The sequence below is a fragment of the Hyla sarda genome, chromosome 7 (assembly GCF_029499605.1).
Source record: "Hyla sarda isolate aHylSar1 chromosome 7, aHylSar1.hap1, whole genome shotgun sequence".
NCBI classification, from domain to species: Eukaryota; Metazoa; Chordata; class Amphibia; order Anura; family Hylidae; genus Hyla; species Hyla sarda.
In genome coordinates this window covers 162,429,789-162,451,476 of record NC_079195.1, presented here as the reverse complement: position 1 = coordinate 162,451,476, position 21,688 = coordinate 162,429,789, and the positions used below count along the sequence as shown (strand labels likewise).

The 21,688-nt window shown below is 44.8% G+C and overlaps 1 protein-coding gene across 4 annotated transcripts in view; it reads left to right on the top strand.

Annotated features, from left to right (window-relative positions):
• Positions 1 to 20,350, top strand: part of LOC130282671 (uncharacterized) — a 59,325-nt gene extending 38,975 nt beyond the window's left edge. Inside the window, exons 3-4 of one of the 4 annotated variants that reach the window (XM_056531159.1) lie at positions 10,311 to 10,429; positions 19,292 to 20,336. In XM_056531159.1, the coding sequence (XP_056387134.1) occupies positions 10,338 to 10,429; positions 19,292 to 19,874 (675 nt within the window). In that variant the 5' untranslated portion in view covers positions 10,311 to 10,337 and the 3' untranslated portion in view covers positions 19,875 to 20,336. Of the gene's footprint in view, positions 1 to 10,310; positions 10,430 to 11,170; positions 11,426 to 19,291 lie in introns of those variants that run through there. The other 3 variants (XM_056531158.1, XM_056531156.1, XM_056531157.1) reach the window with 3 other exon arrangements.
• Positions 20,351 to 21,688: the final 1,338 nt, after the last annotated feature.

Below are 21,688 nucleotides of genomic sequence, written 5' to 3'. Positions count from 1 at the left end.
CAACAGGAACACTGGTTCCACATGGCGCAGGACACAGACAGCATCAGGTAGGTAAAAGCAAGGGTGTTTAATTTTCCCAGAATGCAACTCGTTTCACTGCTACAGCAGATTCATCAGGCAGCTTCATCAGGCAGTGCCTGATGAAGCTGCTGTTGCAGTGAAACGTGTTACATTCTGGGAAAAATTAAACACCCTTGCTTTTACCTACCTGATGCTGTCTGTGTCCTGCGCCATGTGGAACTGGCGTTCCTGTTGAAGCCATCTTTTTCTCTATTGCTTTGAGCCGGGCGGCTGCGGACACCTTACTATTACATGCTCACCATTGTTGTGTATGTTGTTACACAACTACCTCAGGTGAGCGGCTATACAGCCTTTTGTATTTTAGTTGTCTCTCGTTTATTACACCAAGGAGTGCTTTTACTCTCTCTCCTTACGGATTGATAGAGCCTGGCTGGACTAGGCTCTATCAATGGATCGAAAGCACACAGATCAATAGATGATGATTCCTCCTAAAAGACTAAAAGTGTTAAAAAAAAAAGTTTTAGTAAAAGTTTATCCCATACGGTAAAAATAAAAAAGTTTTAATAAGTTATCCCATACGGTAAATTACATAAATGTAAAAAAAAAAAAAAAATACCAAACCACAGAAATGCAATATTTATAATATCCCAGAAAAAAAGTTAAAAAGCGATTAAAAAGTCAGATCAATACCAAAATGGTACCGATACAAAAAACAGATTAAGGCGCAAAAAATTAGCCCTCATACAACCTGGTATGCAAAAAAAAAAAAAGCTACAGGTGTCAGAATTTTTAAAAAAATTTGTAAAACATGATGGAAACTATACAAATCTGGTATTGCTGTAATCAGGTGACCTAAAGTATCAAACTAACATGTTAGCTCAACCACAAGGTAAATGGCATAGAAAAGTGAACAACCAAATTCGCTAAATTATCTTTTACTATTTAAATTTCACTTCACTGATTATATATTTGGTTCGGAGAATGTTATTGAAAAATTAAAAGGTATCATTATAGTAGGTAGTTATGACTATTATAGGGCAAGGAGGAAAAAGCGAGAGTGTAAAAGCAAAAATTGGCCAGGACAAGGGGATCGTCATGAGGGACAAGCGTTAATTTTTAACGTAAATTTGTTTTCCCTTAGTCCTAACAGCAGCACAAGTGGGGTGTTCTGCCCCTGTGAAGCTGGCAGGACGGTGGAATTTTTAATTCCGCCCAAGCAATTTAAATTAATTAGCCCCCCCATAAAAGGCCTCCTCCCCTAGGCCATATCGCTTAATAACAAGTAACAAAAAAGGTTAGGGCGGGAAATTTGTGTGCTGCTGTTAGGACTAAGGGAAAACAAATTTACGTAAAAATTTACGCTTCCCTTACGTCCTAACCAGCAGCACAAGTGGGGACTTAGCGAGTAACAACACAAATAGGGAGGGACTACGGCAGAGTGGCACTTAGGATTGACTGCCCAAAGGCCAACTCTTCCGATCGTTTGGCATTAACCCTGTAATGACTCAAAAAAGTATTGTGGGTGCTCCAAGAAGCAGCAGCACAAATCTGTTCCAGGGGAACAGACCTTTTCTCAGCAAAGGAAGTAGAGACTGCTTTAGTGGAATGGGCAGTGACAAAGGCAGGAGGAGTTAGCTCCTGGACTATGAAGGTCTCTCGGATTGCCTCCTTAATCCACCTGCTTAGGGTAGGTTTAGAGGCTTTCAGACCCTTGTTCTTTCCAGAAAAAGAAACAAGGAGGTGTTCCGACTTCCTGAATTCTCCAGTTCTTGAGATATAGACTCTGAGAGCTCTAGAGATGTTCAGAGTGTGGTCAACTGCTTCTTCAGGAGAGGATGGATTAGGAAGTAGAACTGGAAGGGAAATGACCTGGTTGGTATTGGAGAAAGTCGGAACCTTAGTAAGGAAGGTAGGTAAAAACCTCAACAGGACTCTGTCCTGTAGAAAAACAGTATAAGGCTCGAAAGCCGAAAGGGCCTGAAGCTCACCCACTCTCTTGGCTGAGGTTATGGCCAATAAAAAAGTGACTTCAAGTAACAAATACCTAAAGTCTACTTCTTCCAGAGGTTCAAAGGGGGGGGGGGGGACGCATAACCCCCTGAGAACAGTGGTTGAGGAATCTTCTAACCAGGGATTCTTGTGACAGAGACCTGCCTAGGAAGGCAGAGAGTGCTGCGACCTGAACCTTTAAGGTGGATGGGCTAAGACCCTTGTCAAGGCCATCCTGGAGAAAACGCAGTATTGCAGAAAGAGGAGGATCTGAGGTAACTACCTCTTTCGTTGCACACCATTGAAGGAAAATCATCTTTATCCTGGAGTAAACCTTGTTTGTAGACTCTGCTCTAGAGTATGCAATAGTTCTCAAGACTTCCGCAGGAAGCCCACTCCTTAGTAGGGTCCTGTCAATCTCCAGGCTGTCAGATTGAGTCTCCTCAGATCTAGGCAGGAGCCTGTGTTGTGAGACACAAGGTTCTGCACATGGGGAAGCCTCCAATAACACCCCTGACTCATCCTCATGAGTTGGGTGAACCAAGACCTCTTCGGCCAGAATGGGATGATGGCAATCACTGAGGTCTGGTCTTGCCTGACTTTCATCAATACCCCGGGGATCATGGAAAGTGGAGGGAATATGTAGGCCAGCCTAAACCTCCATGGGATGGACAGAGCGTCTATCGCCACCGGATTGTCCTCCTTGTAAAGGGAACAAAACTTGCTCACCTTGGCATTCAGCCGGGTTGCCATGAGGTCTATTTCTGGTGTACCCCACTTCAGGGTTATCCTCCTGAAGATCTTCTCGTTGAGGGACCATTCTCCCTGGACTGCAAGCCCGCGACTTAGACGATCTGCCACTACGTTGAGATCCCCCTTGATGTGGACTCTGCCCACGATAGAATAAGTCCAGTCTCCTTGAGGAGCACTGTTGATATAAGCCACTACGGTGGTGTTGTCTGACCGGACTCTTATTGCTTTCCCTAAGATATGGGGAGCAAAGTGGAGGAGCGCAAGACGAACTGCTCTTAGTTCTCTCATGTTGGATGAGAGTAACCTTTCCTGAGGGGTCCAGGTACCCTGAACCGGATGGTCGTCCAGATGGGCTCCCCACCCTAGAAGGGAGGCGTCCGTGGTCAGAGTGATCCACAGAGGTTGAGTCAAGGACTTCCCATCTGTCAGGTTCGTCCACCACCTGAGAGAGGCACGGACTTCGGATGACAGGGTGCATTTTTTGTCCAACCCACTGGGGTTGCGATTCCAGGCAGTCAAGACCTGATCTTGGAGAGGTTGGAGGTGCCACAGGGCCCAGGGGACTGCTTCTGCAGACGCTGACATGTGGCCCAACATCTTCATTAGAGTTCTGATGGGCACTCTGCGAGGTGCCGATAAAAACTCTGCGGCTCTTATCACGCGCTCTCTCCTTTCTGAGGTGAGAGACAGCGTCATCCGAGAGGAGTCTAGGACAAACCCCAGGAACCTTCTTGAGGTAGATGGAATGATCTCGGATTTTTCCCAATTTATGAGCCACCCTAGGCGTTGAAGAAAATCCAGGGTCAGCTGAAGATGAGCTTGAAGAATGTCTAGAGTAGCGGCTTTTAAAAGCCAGTCGTCTAGATAAGGAATAATCTCTAGGCCTTTTAGTCTTAGAGCAGAGACCACTGGAGCCACCACCTTTGTGAAGGTGTGGGGAGCGGAGGTAATGCCGAACGGTAGAACAGCAAATTGGAAATGCCTTACCATACCTATGTGTGGTGACGGCAATTCTTAAGAACTTCCTGTGGGCAGGAAATATAGAGACATGAAGGTATGCATCCTTCAAGTCTATAGTGACCATGAGATCTTGTGGGTTCAGGATACTGACCACCGAACGAATGGTTTCCATTCTGAACCGCCTTTTCCTTATAAATCGGTTTAGGTAGCGCAGGTCTATTATCATGCACCAGTCGCCATTTGGTTTGGGAACCAAAAATATCGGGGAGTATACGCCAGATCCTCTTTGATCTGGGGGAACTTCTTCCAAAGCTTGCTTTTCCAAATATTGGAGAACTGAGGTTTCTATGACAGCCTGTTTTGGCTGAGGAAGTAACTTTGTTAAAACAAACTTCCTTGGGGGAGGGGAGGTAAATTCTATCCTGTACCCCACCTGAATAACCTTCAGAACCCAGGGATCGTGGATTTCTTGCATCCAGGTTGTAAGGAATAAACTTAAAACGTCCTCCTACTGGAGGAGGATGGGCAGATAGATTCTCTGCAAAAAACACTTGAGGGGAAGGGAGAGGGAAAACGTTGGTGGATGTCAGTGGAGAGTCATAGCTCGGCCTTCCGGTCTTTACCGCGGCCGCGACCTCCACCACGTTTTTGGGAGGACTGACGTCTCTGGGATCTAGAAGGGCCCTGGGACTTCCCCCCACCCCTCTGGCTCTACCTTAACCCCGAAAGGCCTGAACAGGAAGGCATTTGCCCTTTTTGTCAGCATAACCTTCCATTATGCGATCCAGTTCAGAACCAAATAGCCAAGTAGGCTCGAAGGGCATCCCACACAAGTTAAACTTGAAGGTGTTGTCCACTACCCAAGGGCGTAACCACAAGGGATGTCTGCTAGCGGAAGCGAGTGCCATGGACTTGGCAGCTAGCTTAAGGTGTTGCTGGGAGGCCTCGCAGAGGAAGTCTATACCAAGGAGGAGTGTCTTGAAGCTGTCCAAGATATCTTCCCTGGGGACATTGTTATCAATCTCGGTTTGTATGCGCTCCACGCGCTCCTTCACGAAGTCAGACACTTCTCCCGAGGCAATAGCCACAGAGGCAGACGCTGATGCTGCTGAATATGTGCGTCTGAGAAGGGAATCCACTTTCCTATCAAGCGGGTCCTGGAGGTTGCTTCCATCATCCGCGGGAACCAAGACTCTCTTGGACAATTTATTTACTGCCATATCGACCTTAGGAGGTGGCATCCAGGAATCAGATTCCGCGTCCGAGAGAGGGTACATCAACTTGAAGGTGCAAGTGACAAGCGCAGGTTTATCTGGGTGCTTCCACTCAGCCTTCATCATCTTTTTGCGTGCATCATTCAGCTTGAAAACCCAAGGTTCTCTAGAGGTGGATGCAGAGGCTTCCCCTTGGTCAACATCCTGGTCCCTTGACCGGATGGACCTAAGTAATCTCTGCGTCTTTTCCGCAGTAAAAAGAGGCGGAAACATCTTCACCTCAACAGGCTGTTCAGACTGAACAGATGACCTCTGGTCCAATACATCGACCGACATAACGGATTCTTCCGCCACAGAAGGAGGAGTGGATTCAGTTCTAGCTCTTTTGGGAACAAGAGCACTCTTAATTTCAGATATGGAATTTCCCATAAACTCCTTCATCCAGATGAACATGTCCTGGACAGTAGGTTCAGCTGGATTAGCGGGTGGACGGCAACCGGGACACCTGTTATATTCATAAGCGTCCGGAAGCGGAGTGCTGCAATTGGCGCAAGTTAAATGGCGTTTTTTGGCGCTGGCCTTGCGACCACCAGAGTGTGGGTCACTAGAGGAAGGAGTAGACATGACTCTGGAAAGGAAATAAAATAAGTTAGGGATAATAAAGGAAAATATTATCGCCCTAGCGCCAAATAGCGGGAGGGATACCTATAATGCAGAAGGAGCTCTAACCACTAATGCTAGGCTAGTGAATAGGTCTAGCTAAGATGGCAGCAGAGACCAAATGAAGGTCTCAGCTGTCTTTATGTGGAAAGGGACCCGGAAGTCCCGCCCCCTCCAGAAAAAGAACAGCCTACAATAGGCTGAAACACACGGAAGGGAATTTTAATAAAAATTATCCACTGAGCCCTTCCCTAACTAGGAAAGGGCTCACGCCTGAATTTTCACCTAAATATGAGCTTTAGAAGCAGCGCAAAGCGCTGAAGAAAAGTGAGGCCGGGACCGGAAGTCGTCAGATGACGTACTTCCGGTCCACGGCTCGCACAGTGTAATGGAGGCGCGGAGGAAATGAGCGCGCGGCGGGACACGTGGGACGCCGGACGGGTAAGAAAATACATGCGGCGGCATCCCTAATGCTAGGAGGGATCACCGGATCCCTCTAGCAACAGAAAATAGTGAAAACAAATAGTTTTAAAGATAAACCAGGCCGGAGGCCCAGATAATATGAAGAGAAAAAAACAGGGGGCAGTTGGAAAAAGGTACTTGGGGTGCAAAATACAGGGGAGACGTCCAGGCAGGCTCCAAAGGAGCCTGCACCGTCCTGCTATCCATACACAGGACAGAAAAAAAGCGATATGGCCTAGGGGAGGAGGCCTTTTATGGGGGGGCTAATTAATTTAAATTGCTTGGGCGGAATTAAAAATTCCACCGTCCTGCCAGCTTCACAGGGGCAGAACACCCCACTTGTGCTGCTGGTTAGGACGTAAGGGAAGTAGATTTTGCTCTGTTTTAGTCCCATGGACAAGTAGTTTTTTATAAAATTTCCCCACCCCTGACCTATAATGAAAATTACACTCCTCTGTCAACCTTTTAAGTGGGAGAACTTGCACAATTTGTGGCTGACTAAATAAATACTTTTTTGCTCCACTGTATCTTTCCTACAGTAAGCATGATGGAGGGAACCATGAATGCCAAAATGTACTGTGATATACTGAAACAGAGTATGAACCTCTCCCTTAGCAGTTTGGGCTGCAGGCAGTATTTCAAGACGACCACTACCTTGCTAAAGAAGCTGCTGGTAAAGGTATTGGACTGACCAAGTATATCTCCAGATGTAAACCCTATTAAAGCGCAACTGTCATGGATATTATACCACCCTGACTAATAACATGATAGTATAGATGATGACACTTGTAATTCAGCTATACATTTGACTGCTCTTTATCACACTTTATCAGCAGGAAAATAGTTTTATTGTGCGGTCAGCAACTGTCGGATAGGCATGGCTGGGGATTGTAATGCCCCACCTCCGCCACGCCTATCCCCTGTAAGTGAGCACTGGAACCACTGTGTGATTGACACACAGGTCCCCACCCCCGATGTCCATGATGTGCGGGAGGTGGGGCATTACGATCCCCGGCCACGCCTATCTGACTGTTGCTGACCACACAATAAAACTATTTTCCTGCTGATAAAGTGTGATAAAGAGCAGCCAAAAGTATAGCTGCATTACAATTGTCATCATCTATACTATCATGTTATTAGTCTGGGGGGTACAATATCCATGACAGTTGCACTTTAAACATCTGTGGGGGCATCCTCAAACAGAAGGTGGGAAAGTGCAAGTTCTCCAACATCCACCAGCTCCGTCATGGAAGAGTAGAAGAGTGGCAACCTGTGAAGATTTAGTGAACTTTTGTCCAAAAGGCTTAAGGCAGTGCTGGAAAATAATACTGGCCACACAAAATATTCACACTTTGGGCCCAATTTGGACATACTTACTTTTGTTGCCAAGGTTTAGAAATTAATTTCTGTGTGCTGAGTTATTTTATGGGGACACAACATTCAACACTGTTCTACAGACTCTGCACTCACTACTTTACATTGTAGCAGAGGGTCATTTCTTAAGTGTTGTCTCATGAAACGATAAAAAACAAATATTCTCAAAAATGTGAGGGGTTTACACACATGTGAGATACTGTGTGTGTGTATATATATTTTATTTTAGGAGTTGTAGTCCAGGGGCTGAAGTGCAGATCGCATCGGGTCATTCTGCAGAGACCTGTTGCGATCCGCATTTATTAACTGTAAAAGCCGGCGGTACATGCGTCTACACTGCGCACCCTGCCGGCTTCTATATACAGCTATCATAATTCATAATCCCCGCCGCCGGGAGAAGGGAGCTCTGATTGGTCAATAGCTATTCACCAATCGGAGCTCCCGTGTTCCGGTGGCGGCGATTATGAATTATAAGAACTGTATATAGAAGCCGACGGACAGCGCAGTGGAGACGCATGTACCGCCTGTTTGTATAGTTAATAAATGCAGATTGCAGCAGATCTCCAAAGCGGATTGCAACAGATCTCCGCGGTACATGCGTCTACACTGCGCACCCCGCCGACTTCTATATATAGCTGTCATAATGCATAATCCCCGCCGCCGGAACACAGGAGCTCTGATTGGTGAATAGCTTTTGACGACCAATCAGAGCTCCCGTCTCCGGGCGGCGGGGATTATGAATTAATAAGAGCTGTATATAGAAGCTGGCGGGGTGCGCAGTGTAGACATATGTACCACCGGCTTTTACAGTTAATAAATGCGGATCGCAGCCCGATGCGATCTGCACCTCAGCCCCTGGACTACAACTCCCATCATGGGCAGAGTCTGTCCATGATAGGAGTAGTAGTTCTAAAAGTCCTGCAGATGGGGGATGTGCAAGTGCCATCCCTCAGCAGCGCCGCGGTACTACAACTACTCCCATCATAGGACAGACTCTGTCCCATGATAGGAGTAGTAATCCAAGGGCAGAGGGACAGATCTCTGTTCACATTATGCATTTTGCATGATGGGAAAAGAGCCTTTCTGGCAGTGTGTTCCCAAACAGGGAGACTCCAGCTGTTGCTTAACTACAGCCCCCCCCCCCCCACTACATGATGGGAGTTGTAGTTTAGCAAATATTGGAGGCTCCCTGTTTAGGAACACGTTGCATTATGTGCTCTCTTCCCAGGGGAGAGTGCGAAAAATGTACTAACCCATATTTCTTGTTTTTCTTTTCTTCTCATTTCAGATACCTGAATGCAGAGGACTACGTCAGATTCGGTGGACTGCGACGATGACCAGCGTTTTTTTTTATTTCAATAAAATGGTTAACGGGGGCTGTGGGGGAGTGTTGTTTTTAAATAAATAAAATTTTTCAATGTGTCGTGTTTTTTATAATTGAATTTTCAGGGTTAGTAGTAGAAGCTGTCATATAGACGGAATCCATTACTAAGCCGGGGCTTAGCGTTAGCCCCAAAATCAGCTAAAGCTAAGCTCTAATTATTACCCCGGTACCCATTGCCACAGGGTTGTCGGGAAGAGCCAGAGCCAACAGGCCCGGAGTGTCAAAAATGGCGCTCCTGGGCCTAGGCGGTAACAGGCTGGCGTTATTTAGGCTGGGGAGGGTCAGTAACAATGGTCCTCGCCCACCCTGGTAACGTCAAGCTGTTGCTGCTTGGTTGGTATCTGTCTGATACTGAAAATAGGAGTAACCCTATGCGTTTTTTTTTTTGTTTTTTTTATAAATAAATTTAAAAAAAAGTGTGGTTCCCTAATTTTTTCAGTATCAGCCAGATACCAACCAAGCAGCAACAGCCTGATGTTACGAGGGTGAGCAAGGACCATTGTTACTGGCCCTCCCCAGCCTAAATAACGCCAGCCTGTTACAGCCTAGGCCCAGGAGCACCATTTTTGACGCTCCGGGCCTGTTGGTACCGGCTCTTCCCAGAACCCCTGAGGTGGTGGGTACCTGGTAATAATTGGGAGTTAGTGCTAGCTGTTTTGGGGGCTAACGCTAAGCCCCGGGCTAGTAATAGATTCTGTCTACAGGACGCCTTCCACTACTAAGCCTGAAAATTCGATTATAAAAAACACAACACATTGAAAAAAAAATTTTATTTAAAAAAACTTTCCCACAACCCTTTTATTGACATTTAAAAAAAATGCCGTTCATCGTCGCAATCCACCAAATCTGACATAGTCCTCCACATTCACGTATCAAAATTTCGAAGAAAAAAAAAACAACAAAAAGTTTAGTACATTTTTTGGTTTCCACACACCAGCAATAACGCAAGAAACAAAATGCAAGAAAAACTGACAAAATGTAGAAGAAAGCTGGGACAGTTTTTCTGGCTTTTTTGCTGACAAAAAAACCTCAATGGAATCCTGGCCTCAAAGCAAAAGAACAAAATCCCTACATCCACTTTTCCTGTGAGGTAGAGAAGGAGTGTACGGTAGAGCGAGGGGGGGCATTTCTATATTTGCACTAGATTTATCAAAAAAGTGCACAAACTTTGTAAATTCTGAGCAAGAGTGTAAATTAGACAAGCAGTGTAAAGGGGTAGATCTGTGTCTACAATAGACAAATAATGATAAATTTCCCCCATAACTTAATATTATTATTAGGAATAGAAATGCATCAAGGACCCAATTTTCATAGGCTCACTGCTCTTAGACTAAATAATCCTCCTGTTCTAGATACAGTCCTGGATATAGTTAGATCCAGAATTAGTTTATCAGTATATAAAGGTTCAGTCATAGTGAACTGATTATATGTTTGCTAGACCAGTGAGATTTTAACAGTGGACCATGCTTGTTGAGTGTACTTTACTTCTGTAGGTGTCATCAGGATTTTGTCAGTAAGCCATGAACTCTGCGTCATCATCACTGGGGCTTCTCTCCGGATACAATTCCTCCAACTCTGATGATGAAGATGAAACAGCCGATAGTACTTCTTGGTGAGCAATTGTGACCTTCATTTTCTATCATAAAATATATGTGTTCAATCCCTGGACAGACTTTATGTCCTCACCTGATTTTGAAAGCCTACACCTTACAACCTGACCCCTTGGTTCTCTGCACTCCTTCCCCTTCCTTAGCTGACACCTGCCCCACTTGTTGTACACCTCTTGCCCTGAGGTTGCTGTAACCCACCCATCCACTGAGGTATGCCTTGTCACGCCCCACTGATGTGGACCCACTGTGGCACAAGTGGCAGCCGGCCAGGCAGGTAGAATGGGGCAAAACTGACAGAGAGAGAGTCTGAACAGGGCTCAGGAACACAGGAGAAACCGGACTCGCAGGAGATGCAGGGACATGTGGTGCAGCAGGAACAGCAGGACTCTCAGGAGTTTCTGGGACCAGTAGTGCAGCTGGAGCATGAACAACAGGACTCTCAGGAGTTGCTGGAACCAGTAGTGCAGCTGGAGCTGGAACAACAGGAGTTGCTGGGACCAGTAGTGCAGAAGGAACAGACATAGCATCCAGACCAGCAGAAATCAAGTGTAAACGCTGAAACAGGACATCTTGGCAGGCACTCATTTTAAGCAAATCTTGCAGGACGGGCTCAGGCATGCCAGCAGAGTCCATGGCCTCAGCAAACTGTCACGCCCCATGGGTGTGGACCCACTGTGCCACAAGTGGCAGCTGGGCAGGCAGATGGGGCAAAACTGACAGAGAGAGAGCGCCAGACACAGCAATGCCAGTGAAATTGTAATTTCACGCTGATGCACAGAGCCTTAGTGTGATCACTGCTCACAGTACAGAGCGGAGTCCATGCAGTGTCTGCTCTGTCATGTCCTCTCCCCTGCACTAAGAGGAAGTGCTCATTGGTCCTGCAGCTTGGGAGGGGCACCTGCATCAACCATCAGAGGCTTCCTCTTACAGGGGGATGGGGGGAGATGCAGATGGAGGAGCAGGTTGGTCTGTGTGTGTGGAGAAGAAGACGATCAGAGGTAAAGTGCACAATGTCCTGGATAATAGTAATGGTGGATATAGATCCTGTCCTGGGAAAAGGGGAGACTGAGCAGCTTCACTGACTAGAGAGGAGAAGAAGCTATAGGGCAGCAGCTGTAAAGCCATGCACTCTCCTAGCACATGGAGCTGGGAGTGCTGCAGGGTGTATGCCCCCTCTGCCATGGTGCCCCTCCACCCACATTTATGCTGTATGCCCCTTCTGCCATGGTGCCCCTCCACCCACATGTATGCTGTATACCCCCCTCTGTCATGGTGCGCCCCCTCTGCCATAGTGTCACTCCACCCACATGTATGCTGTATACCCCCTCTGCCATGGTGCCCCTCCACCCATATGTTCTCATGTCCTCTCTTACCCTTACATCTGATCCCTTTAGAGTCCAGCATCTTCTCCTCTAACTTACTTCCTCTAGATCAGCATTTCCCAACCACTGACATGCTGGGAGTGGCAGTTTTGCAACAGCTGGAGGCACCGTGGTTGGGAAACACTGATCTAAACCTTGACTTTGTAATTGTTGGTTTAGTTGTTGTTTATGCATTTGTATTGTGTCTGTGTGTGGAGAGCACAGTATGTGTATGTATTATGTGCAGTGGTTGTATGGTGAGTGTGAACAAGGGTCTGGAGTGTATGACTCTGGGTAGGGTGTGTATGTAGGTGTGCATTCAGGTGTGCAGAATTTGTGTCTGTATATGTCTATATAGGCTGTGTTCAGACTGCGCAAAAGGAATCCAGCCATAGGTGTGCACAGTGTCTGAAGTGTGTGCATTTGGTTGTGAAGAATGCCTGGGGTGTGTACGATGTGTGCATATATACTGTACTTATCTGTAATGTGTCTGCAGTGCGTGTAAAATGTGAGTGTGTGTAATGTGTATGTAAGTGGTTATAGTCAGATAGGTATGCAGGTGTGCAGAGTCTGTCTGAAGTTTGTATTGTACATATAGGTGTGCAGAGTGCAGTATGTGTTTGAACTTGTGTGTATTTGGGCGGGACAGTCCTGCTTTTGAGACCCCCACCCGCCATCCAACTTTTGACTGCCGCTGTCCCGCTTTGCAGTGCCAAGCTTTGAAGGAGCGAAGAGCCATTGACTCTTCGCCCCTTCATTCTCTCCTGTGACCCCTGATGTTCTGTAAGAGTAGTTAACCTTGCCCGAATAACAAACCCTTGGCAGGATTGGCCAGTTTCTATACACTCCTCTTCCCAACATGTCTCCTCTTCTGCTTTTAGCTGCTGCTTCAAACTTAAGGCTGCTACCTACAGGGGAAAGGGGACAACTATCTACAAGGGGCCAACTATCTATGGCGGTCTACCTACAGGGAGACAACTTTCTAGGGGCTTCTGCCTACAGGGGACAACTATCTCCATAGGGTCTACCTATCAGCAGATGCCAACTATCTCTGGGTGCTGTACCTACAGGGGGCAGCTATCTTGGGGGGTCTACATACTCAGGGAACCTATGTTAAGGGGGAAACTATGAGAAGGGACATGTCTGCCTACTAGAGCGACCTATATACCTGCTCTTTGTGGGAAATCAAGGGGGCATTACTACTGTTTGAGACACTACAGGTCTTGTAGGTTATGTAAAAGGGCAGAGCCTAAAATGTTTTTTTCTGGCAAGTTCTCCATGGACTCGTAGCTGGAAATCCTCATGACTGTCTGGGCCAGGGGGAGAAGAAAAAGGAAAGTGAACAACTCCGATCAGAGAAGTTATCACCTGCGAGTCATTGGATGTAACTGTATGTAATCACTTATATAGTCTGTAGTAGTAATGATGGGGGTTGTTGTCAGTCTGTTAGTCTAGGAGGTCCTCCTAAACTTAGATTACAGACTCACAATATTATTTCTGGTATTCCCATTCCACATGTGCGGGCGTGGCTGAGGGTGTGGCAAGGGGCGTTGCTGCAGATACGATTAGGGGCGTTGCTTGTCCCTCTTTGCTCTCAGCAAAAGCTGTGAGGTATGAGCAATGCTGATAATGGTGTTTATTTACAAAGGTGCAAAGAGAGTCCAATAAACAAGCAATTAATCAGGAACAGCAGACAGATAAGGCAGAGACCTTGCAATGCAGACAGAACAAGGCAGAATCCACATTCTTGATAAGGCCCAGAACAACAGGTGTGCCCTCTTTAACCCCTTAAGGACCAGGCCATTTTACACCTTAGGACCAGAGCGTTTTTTGAACTTCTGACCACTGTCACTTTAAACATTAATAACTCTGGAATGCTTTTAGTTATCATTCTGATTCCGAGACTGTTTTTTCATGACATATTCTACTTTAACATGGTGGTAAATTTTTGTGGTAACTTGCATCCTTTCTTGGTGAAAAATCCCAAAATTTGATGAAAAATTTAATTGAAATTCTAACTTTGAAGCTCTCTGCTTGTAAGGAAAATGGATATTCCAAATAAAAAATTTTTTATTCACATTTCCAATATGTCTACTTTATGTTTGCATCATAAAATTGACAAGTTTTTACTTTTGGAAGACACCAGAGGGCTTCAAAGTTCAGCAGCAATTTTCCAAATTTCACAAAATTTTCAAACTCACTATTTTTCAGGGACCAGTTCAATTTTGAAGTTGATTTGAAGGGTATTCATATTAGAAATACCCCATTATAAAAACTGCACCCCCAAAGTATTCAAAATGACATTCAGTCAGCGTTTTAACCCTTTAGGTGTTTCACAGGAATAGCAGCAAAGTGAAGGAGAAAATTCACAATCTTCATTTTTTACACTTGCATGTTCTTGTAGACCCAATTTTTGAATTGTTACAAGGGGTAAAAGGAGAAAATTTATACTTGTATTTGTAGCCCAATTTCACTCGAGTAAGCACATACCTCATATGTCTATGTAAAGTGTTCGGCGGGCGCAGTAGAGGGCTCAGAAGCAAAGGAGCGACAAGGGGATTTTGGAGAGTACGTTTTTCTGAAATGGTTTTTGGGGGGCATGTTGCATTTAGGAAGCCCCTATGGTGCCAGAACAGCAAAACAAAACACATGGCATACCATTTTGGAAACTAGACCCCTTGAGGAACGTAACAAGGAATAAAGTGAGCCTTAATACCCCACAGGGGTTTCACGACTTTTGCATATGTAAAAAAAAAAAAAAAAAATCACTAAAATGTGTTTCCCCCCCAAATTTCACATTTTTGCAAGGGTTAATAGCAGAAAATACCCCCCAAAGTTTGTAACCCCATCTCTTCTGAGTATGGAGGTACCCCATAAGTTGACCTGAAGTGCACTATGGGCGAACTACAATGCTCAGAAGAGAAGGAGTCATATTTGGCTTTTTGAGAGCAAATTTTGGTTGGGGGGCATGTCGCATTTAGGAAGCCCCTATGGTGCCAGAACAGCAAAAAAAAAACACATGGCATACCATTTTGGAAACTAGACCCCTTGAGGAACGTAACAAGGAATAAAGTGAGCCTTAATACCCCACAGGGGTTTCACAACTTTTGCATATGTAAAAAAAAAAAATCTTTTTTTTTTTTCACTAAAATGTGTGTTTTCCCCCAAAATTTCACATTTTTGCAAGGGTTAATAGCAGAAAATACCCCCCAAAATTTGTAACCCCATTTCTTCTGAGTATGGAAATACCCCATGTGTGGACGTCAATTGCCCTGCAACCGAACTACAATGCTCAGAAGAGGAGGAGCGCCATTGAGCTTATGGTAGTGAGGGGCCATGTGCGTTTACAAAGCCCCCCGTGGTGCCAGAACAGTGGACCCCCCCACATGTGACCCCATTTTGGAAACTACACCCCTCACAGAATTTAATAAGGGGTGCAGTGAGTATTTACACCCCACTGGCATTTGACAGATCTTTGGAACAGTGGGCTGAGCAAATGAAAAATAAAATTTTTCATTTTTCACGGACCACTGTTCCAAAAATCTGTCAGACAGCTGTGGGGTGTAAATGCTCACTGTACCCCTTATTACATTACGTGAGGGGTGTAGTTTCCAAAATGGGGTCACATGTTGAGGGGTCCATTTTTCTGGCACTATGGGGGCTTTGTAAACACACGTGGCCTTCAATTCCGGACAAATTTTCTCTTCAAAATCCCAATGGCGCTCCTTCTCTTCTGAGCATTGTAGTTCGCCCGCCGAGCACTTTATATCCACATTTGGGGTATTTTCTTACTCACAAGAAATGGGGTAACAAATTTTGGGAGGCTTTTTTTCCTATTTTCCCTTGTGAAAATGAAAAGTTTAGGGTAACACCAGCATTTTAGTGAAAAAATTTATTTTTTTCATTTTCCCATCCAACTTTAACGAAAATTTGTCAAACACCTGTGGGGTGTTAAGGCTCACTATACCCCTTGTTACATTCTGTGAGGGGTGTAGTTTCCAAAATGGGGTCACATGTCGGTATTTATTTTTTTGCGTTTGTGTCAGAACCGCTGTAAAATTAGCCACCCCTGTGCAAATCACCAATTTAGGCTTCAAATGTACATAGTGCGCTCTCACTCCTGAACCTTGTTATGCTCCCGCAGATCATTTTACGCCCACATATGGGGTATTTCCGTACTCAGGAGAAATTGCGTTACAAATTTTGGGGGTCTTTTTTTCCTTTTACCTCTTGTGAAAATGAAAAGTAAAGGGCAACACCAGCATGTTAGTGTAAAACATTTTTTTTTTTTACACTAACAGGCTTGTGTAGACCCCAACTTTTCCTTTTCATAAGGGGTAAAAGGAGAAAAAGCCCCGCAAAATTTGTAGTGTAATTTCTCCCGAGTACGGAGATACCCCATATGTGGCCCTAAACTGTTTCCTTGAAATACGCCATGCGCATTTGAGAACTAAATTAGGGACTTGCATAGGGGTGGACATAGGGGTATTCTACACCAGTTATTCCCAAACAGGGTGCCTCCAGCTGTTGCTAAACTCCCAGCATGCCTGGACAGTCAGTGGCTGTCCAGAAATGCTGGGAGTTGTTGTTTTGCAACAGCTGGAGGCTCCGTTTTGGAATTTTTATTGGGGGGGGACAGTGTAAGGGGGTGTATATGTAGTGTTTTACCCTTTATTATGTGTTAGTGTAGTGTTTTTAGGGTACATTCACACTGGCGGAGGTTTACAGTGAGTTCCCTGCTAGGAGTTTGCGCTGCAGCTCATACTTGAAGCAGAAAACCTCCAGCTCTTTCAAAACTACAACTCCCAGCATGTACTGACAGACCATGCAGGCTGGGAGTTGTACTTTTGCAACAGCTGGAGGCACACTGGTTGGAAAACCTTCAGTTAGGTTCTGTTATCTAACTCAATATTTTCCAACCAGTGTGCCTCCAACTGTTGCAAAACTACAACTCACAGCATGTACTGATCACCGAAGGGCATGCTGGGAGATGTAGTTATGCAACAGCAAGAGGGATCGCAACTACAACTCCCAGCATGCTGCGATTTGCAGTTTTGCAACATCTGGAGAGCTACAGTATAGAGACCACTGCAAACTGTGGCCCTCCTGATGCTGCAAAACTACAAATCCCAGCTTGCCCAGACAGCAAACAGTTGTGTGGGCATGCTAGGAGTTGTAGTTTTGCAAGATCTGGAGGGCTATAGTTCAGAGACTACCATATAGTGGTCTCAAACTGTAGCCCTCCAGCTGTTGCAAAACTACAACTCCCAGCATGCCCAAACAGCTGTCTGGACATGCTGGGAGTTGTAGTTTTGCAACATCTGGAGTGCTACAGTATAGAGACCACTATATAGTGGTCTCGGACTACAGCCCTCCAGATGTTGCTAGGCAACTTACCGGCTTCCGTCGGATCCAGGGAGCCTGCTGCACGACATCGCCGCCCGCCGATCTCCAACGCCGATCGTCGCCCGCAGCCTCCGCAGATCGGTAAGTGGACTCCGGCGCCGGTCCTCTGTCGTTTCCCCGTTCTGCCCCGCCTATTGTGGGTGGGCAGGACAGGGAAAACGAAAGTTAACGCCCCCGCCCCCGATCTGCTATTGGTGGTTGCGTCTCGACCACCAATAGGAGGGGTCGCACCCCTGCCACCTCACTCCTATCTCTTCAGGGGGATTGTGGGTGTCTTAGACACCCGCAATCCCCCTTATATTCCGGGTCACCATAGACCCGTAATGACCCGGAATTGCGCAAATCACAAGTGTGAATTCACTTGCGATTTGCGCCGATCGCCAACATGGGGGGGTCTGATGACCCCCCTGGGCATTTCCGCGGGGTGCCTGCTGATAGATATCAGCAGTCACCCCGGTCCGGTCCCCGCCCTGCGCGTGACGGGGACCGAAATTCCCACGGACGTATGAGTACGTGCCTGGTCCTTAAGACCCAGGGTGCAGGGACGTACTCATACGTGCTTTGTCCTTAAGGGGTTAAATAGGGAGTGCCTTCCAACGATTGGAAGGGGAACCATTAGGGAGCGCACACCAGCTCTATAAAACATATCTAGTGCTTGCTCGCAGCCCCTAGTGCACAGAGGGGCAACTTCAGTACTGGCAGAAATAGAGCAGGAAGTCCAGGACATTCAACATGGCACCCAGAATGTCGCTCGTCGCAGGTAAGACCCAAAGCACATGGTACACTAGTGGTTTACAAACAGCAGCATTACATTCCTTACCTATCCCTGCCTGTGTCTACCTCCCATCTCCCTTTGGCCTTCCCCTCCCACCTCCTCACCCCTCCCAGTGTTAGTGTACTTACTCTGCTATTGCAGACCCTCCCAAAACCCAGCTCCACTATGTCAATGCTGAATGTCATGTAGTGTTGTATTTATATGTTTTTATTGCAATTATTGCCCTGTTGACCTGAGTATGACTCTTTATCATTATGGGTTTTGCTTCTTTACGGGGAGTATTCCCTTTTGTTTTGTTTTCTATGCATAAAACTTTAATAAAACTTTACTGTTTAAAAAAATATATATGTGTATATATATATATATATGTGTGTGTGTATGTGTGTGTGTGTGTAAAAAAAATCCTAGAAGAGCAGCACAACTTTCCAAGTAAAGATGTAAAATGGTGCACGCTGGTTGTAAACCTTGGTAAATGGTTCGCAGCTTCATATCCAAAAAAGAAACCAGCAGCACACAGGACTTAGTTCATAAAAATCGGTGGAGGTTTATGGCATCATACCAGTGTATATAGAAGCGACCACTCGTCGCCATTTTCAAGCTTGAAAATGGCGACAAGAGGTTGAAAAAAAAAGTCGCTTCTGTAAACACTGGTGTATTGCAATAAACCTCCACCGATTTTTTTTTTCTTTTAAATTTATTTTTTTGCACTAAGTCCTGTGTGCTGCTGGTTTCTTGTTTGTTTCAATATATATGTATATATGTGTGCTCAATGTAGTTTCTTCCCTTTGTTATAATGGTGTATATGTTACATAAATGGTCAATGACCTAGTTTGAAAGCTTGGTTGCATAAAGGATGTTCTTTACTTCAAGGGCATTTATACAATTTGGCTTTAATGAGGTCTCCTCTGAAGTAAATCACGTACCTTTTTCTACCATTTAATGGGAATGTCTGACCTCCAGAATGCTGCATTGTAAGAAAATAAGGGATTTATCGTAAGGGAGTGGGAGAAAATAAGCTTTAGGATATCCTGTTTCATTTGGTAAGCTGTGTGGCTCTATAAACTTGCACTAAGCATCGGGCTTCATGTTTATCATGGAAAAGCTCTCACTCTTGTAATGGTTGCTGGACTGGAAAAACACCATTAGAAATGTTAAACTAGAATCACACCAACATTTTCCTACTACCAAGGGAAATTATTTCCAATTCTAGCTTTTCTAATGTTACCTAATTATTAAAATACCTACTTTTTTTTAAATAAAATTTTCTATACATGACATTTCCTGTCTAATACATTTCTAATATATAACTTACTTTTTTTCAGCCAAGTTACAACCAAGTCAAGTTTCTTTGCAGATACAGCCTCTAGCAGTGAAGAAGAGGCAGATTGCCATAAGAAAGCTAAGGTGGCGGAACCTCCAGTATCTCTTCCTTCCCCCTTGCTCTCTTTTAAACTCCCAGCTCCTTGTCTTGGTAACCAGAGCGGGTTGAGTTCCAGCAGTGTCTTCTCAAACCCATTTCAAGATGAGAAGCAAGCACAGCTAAGCATTTTAGAAAGGCATGTCAAACTAAGTGATGGCAATTGGGCAAAGCGCGGAAAAGGTGTCTGTCTTTCTTACCAGAGAGATGGACGATGCCGTTATGGAACCAAATGCAAATATAGCCATGGTAGCGATTTGCCTCAGGGAAACACGGCTTCTGCACAGAGAGAGATTGTTGGGAATGATTCAAGTAATGAAGTCTTGGACATGCCCAGTTTAATAAGTGGGGAAGAACAAGTCGAAGAACCGCATAGTGATAAGGGGAAAAGAAAAAAGCCTGGACTCAATGACACTCTAATTCCCCCTAAAAGGTCATTAAAAAGTTACCAAAAGCAATTGTCAACCGAAAGACCATGGGCATTGTAAAGTAGAATGTTCAATCTGTATTCTGTTCATACAGCCCCTGTGGTGTATATATGAAATTTGATCATATATGATTAGGCCCTGTAGAATAACATTGTATATATGAGCTGTGTTTTCCTTTCTCCTCCTAAGAAATTTACATAAATATACTGTGACATTTATAAAAGCTATATGTGTGGTATTTATTCATGCCAAATTCAGCCTCTTGTTCCAGAAGTTACTTATAATACAGCAAGACAAATCCCATTAGAACTTTAGACCACACTCCTTGAAAGAGGTTGTCCAGAATTTTAAAAGAAAATTACACTGCAGTTTATCATTTGCCCCAGTGGTAATGTTTACAAGTACAGTGCATAACCACTGATGTCAGTAATTGACTGCAGCATCATTTTAGTTATGCAATTATGTATGTAACATAATTGCTACAGAATGTAATGTTGATTAATGGATATTGTTTTTTTTTTGTTGTTGTTGCTTAATTTAGAACATTTTCAGGCATTTATTTTAAAGCCTATAAAATATGGTTAAACCTCTGAACTTAGATTTCTATGGACTTCTTATAGGAAACTGTTTTCATACAAGTTTAACTTATTGACCCTTCGATCTGTTTTCACCAGCTAAATGGATTAAAAATTGCCCTATTTTGACCACCTATAACTTTCTCATTTTCCCGTATACGGGGTGGTATGTGGGCTAATTTTTTGCGCCGTTATCTGTAGTTTTTATCGTTACCACTTTTGCATTAGGTTTTACTTTTTATAAATTTTTTATACATTTTTTTTGGGGGAATAAAATGTGACCAAAATGCAGCAATTTTGGACTTAATTTTTTTACATTTACGCAGTTCACCGTACGGGATAATTAACAATATATTTTTGGGGGGTAAAATGGGAAAAACGCATGATTTACGTTTTTATTGGGGGGGAGGAGATTTTTCACATTTTTTTACTTTTTTTTTTTTTACACTTTAATAGTCCCCAGAGGGGACTATTTATGGCAATCATTTGATTGCTAATACTGTTCAGTGCTATGCACAGGGCATAGCACTGATCAGTGTTATCGGTGATCTTCTGCTCGATCTCATACCAGAGCAGAAGACCCCTGGAGACGGACGGAGGCAGGTGAGGGGACCTCCGTCCGCCATTATGGATGATCGGCCACGGCAGCGCTGCGGGTGATCCGATCATCCATTTAAAGTACCGCACTGCTGCAGATGCCGTGATCTGTATTGATCACGGCATCTGAGGGATTAATGGCAGACATCCACGCAATCGCAGATGTCCGCCATTACCGGCAGGTCCCTGACTGCTGAAAGCAGCCGGGACCTGCCGCGCATGCAACAAACCCAGAAATAATGTACGAATGGAAGCACACCAAAATATATTCAATTAATGCAAAATATAACAGTCTTTATTAGGAGCACATGATTGACATAGCAAAAAAAACACAACACAATAATGACAGACACAAAGAAAATATGTTTAAAACCACTTAAAAAGGCCCGTATCGGGTCACACCACTCAGATGAGAAATGGTATATGTCTCATCCGGACCAGGGCTAAAGAAATATGACTCTCCTACCACAAATAGAGTGATTGCAGTACACTATGCCCCCGTCTGACCTATACCGCACAAGCACACAATGAAGTGACATATGCAAAATACGCAAAATGAACCTATATACAGAGGTGTCACAATGAACATCAGAGATGACAAGGAATCTCTAGAAATAAATTGCCAAGCAGTCAATAAATGTAAACAAATGAACTAGAGATGCCAGCAAAGGATGCCTAGATAAGGTCAGATAGGAGGCCAGG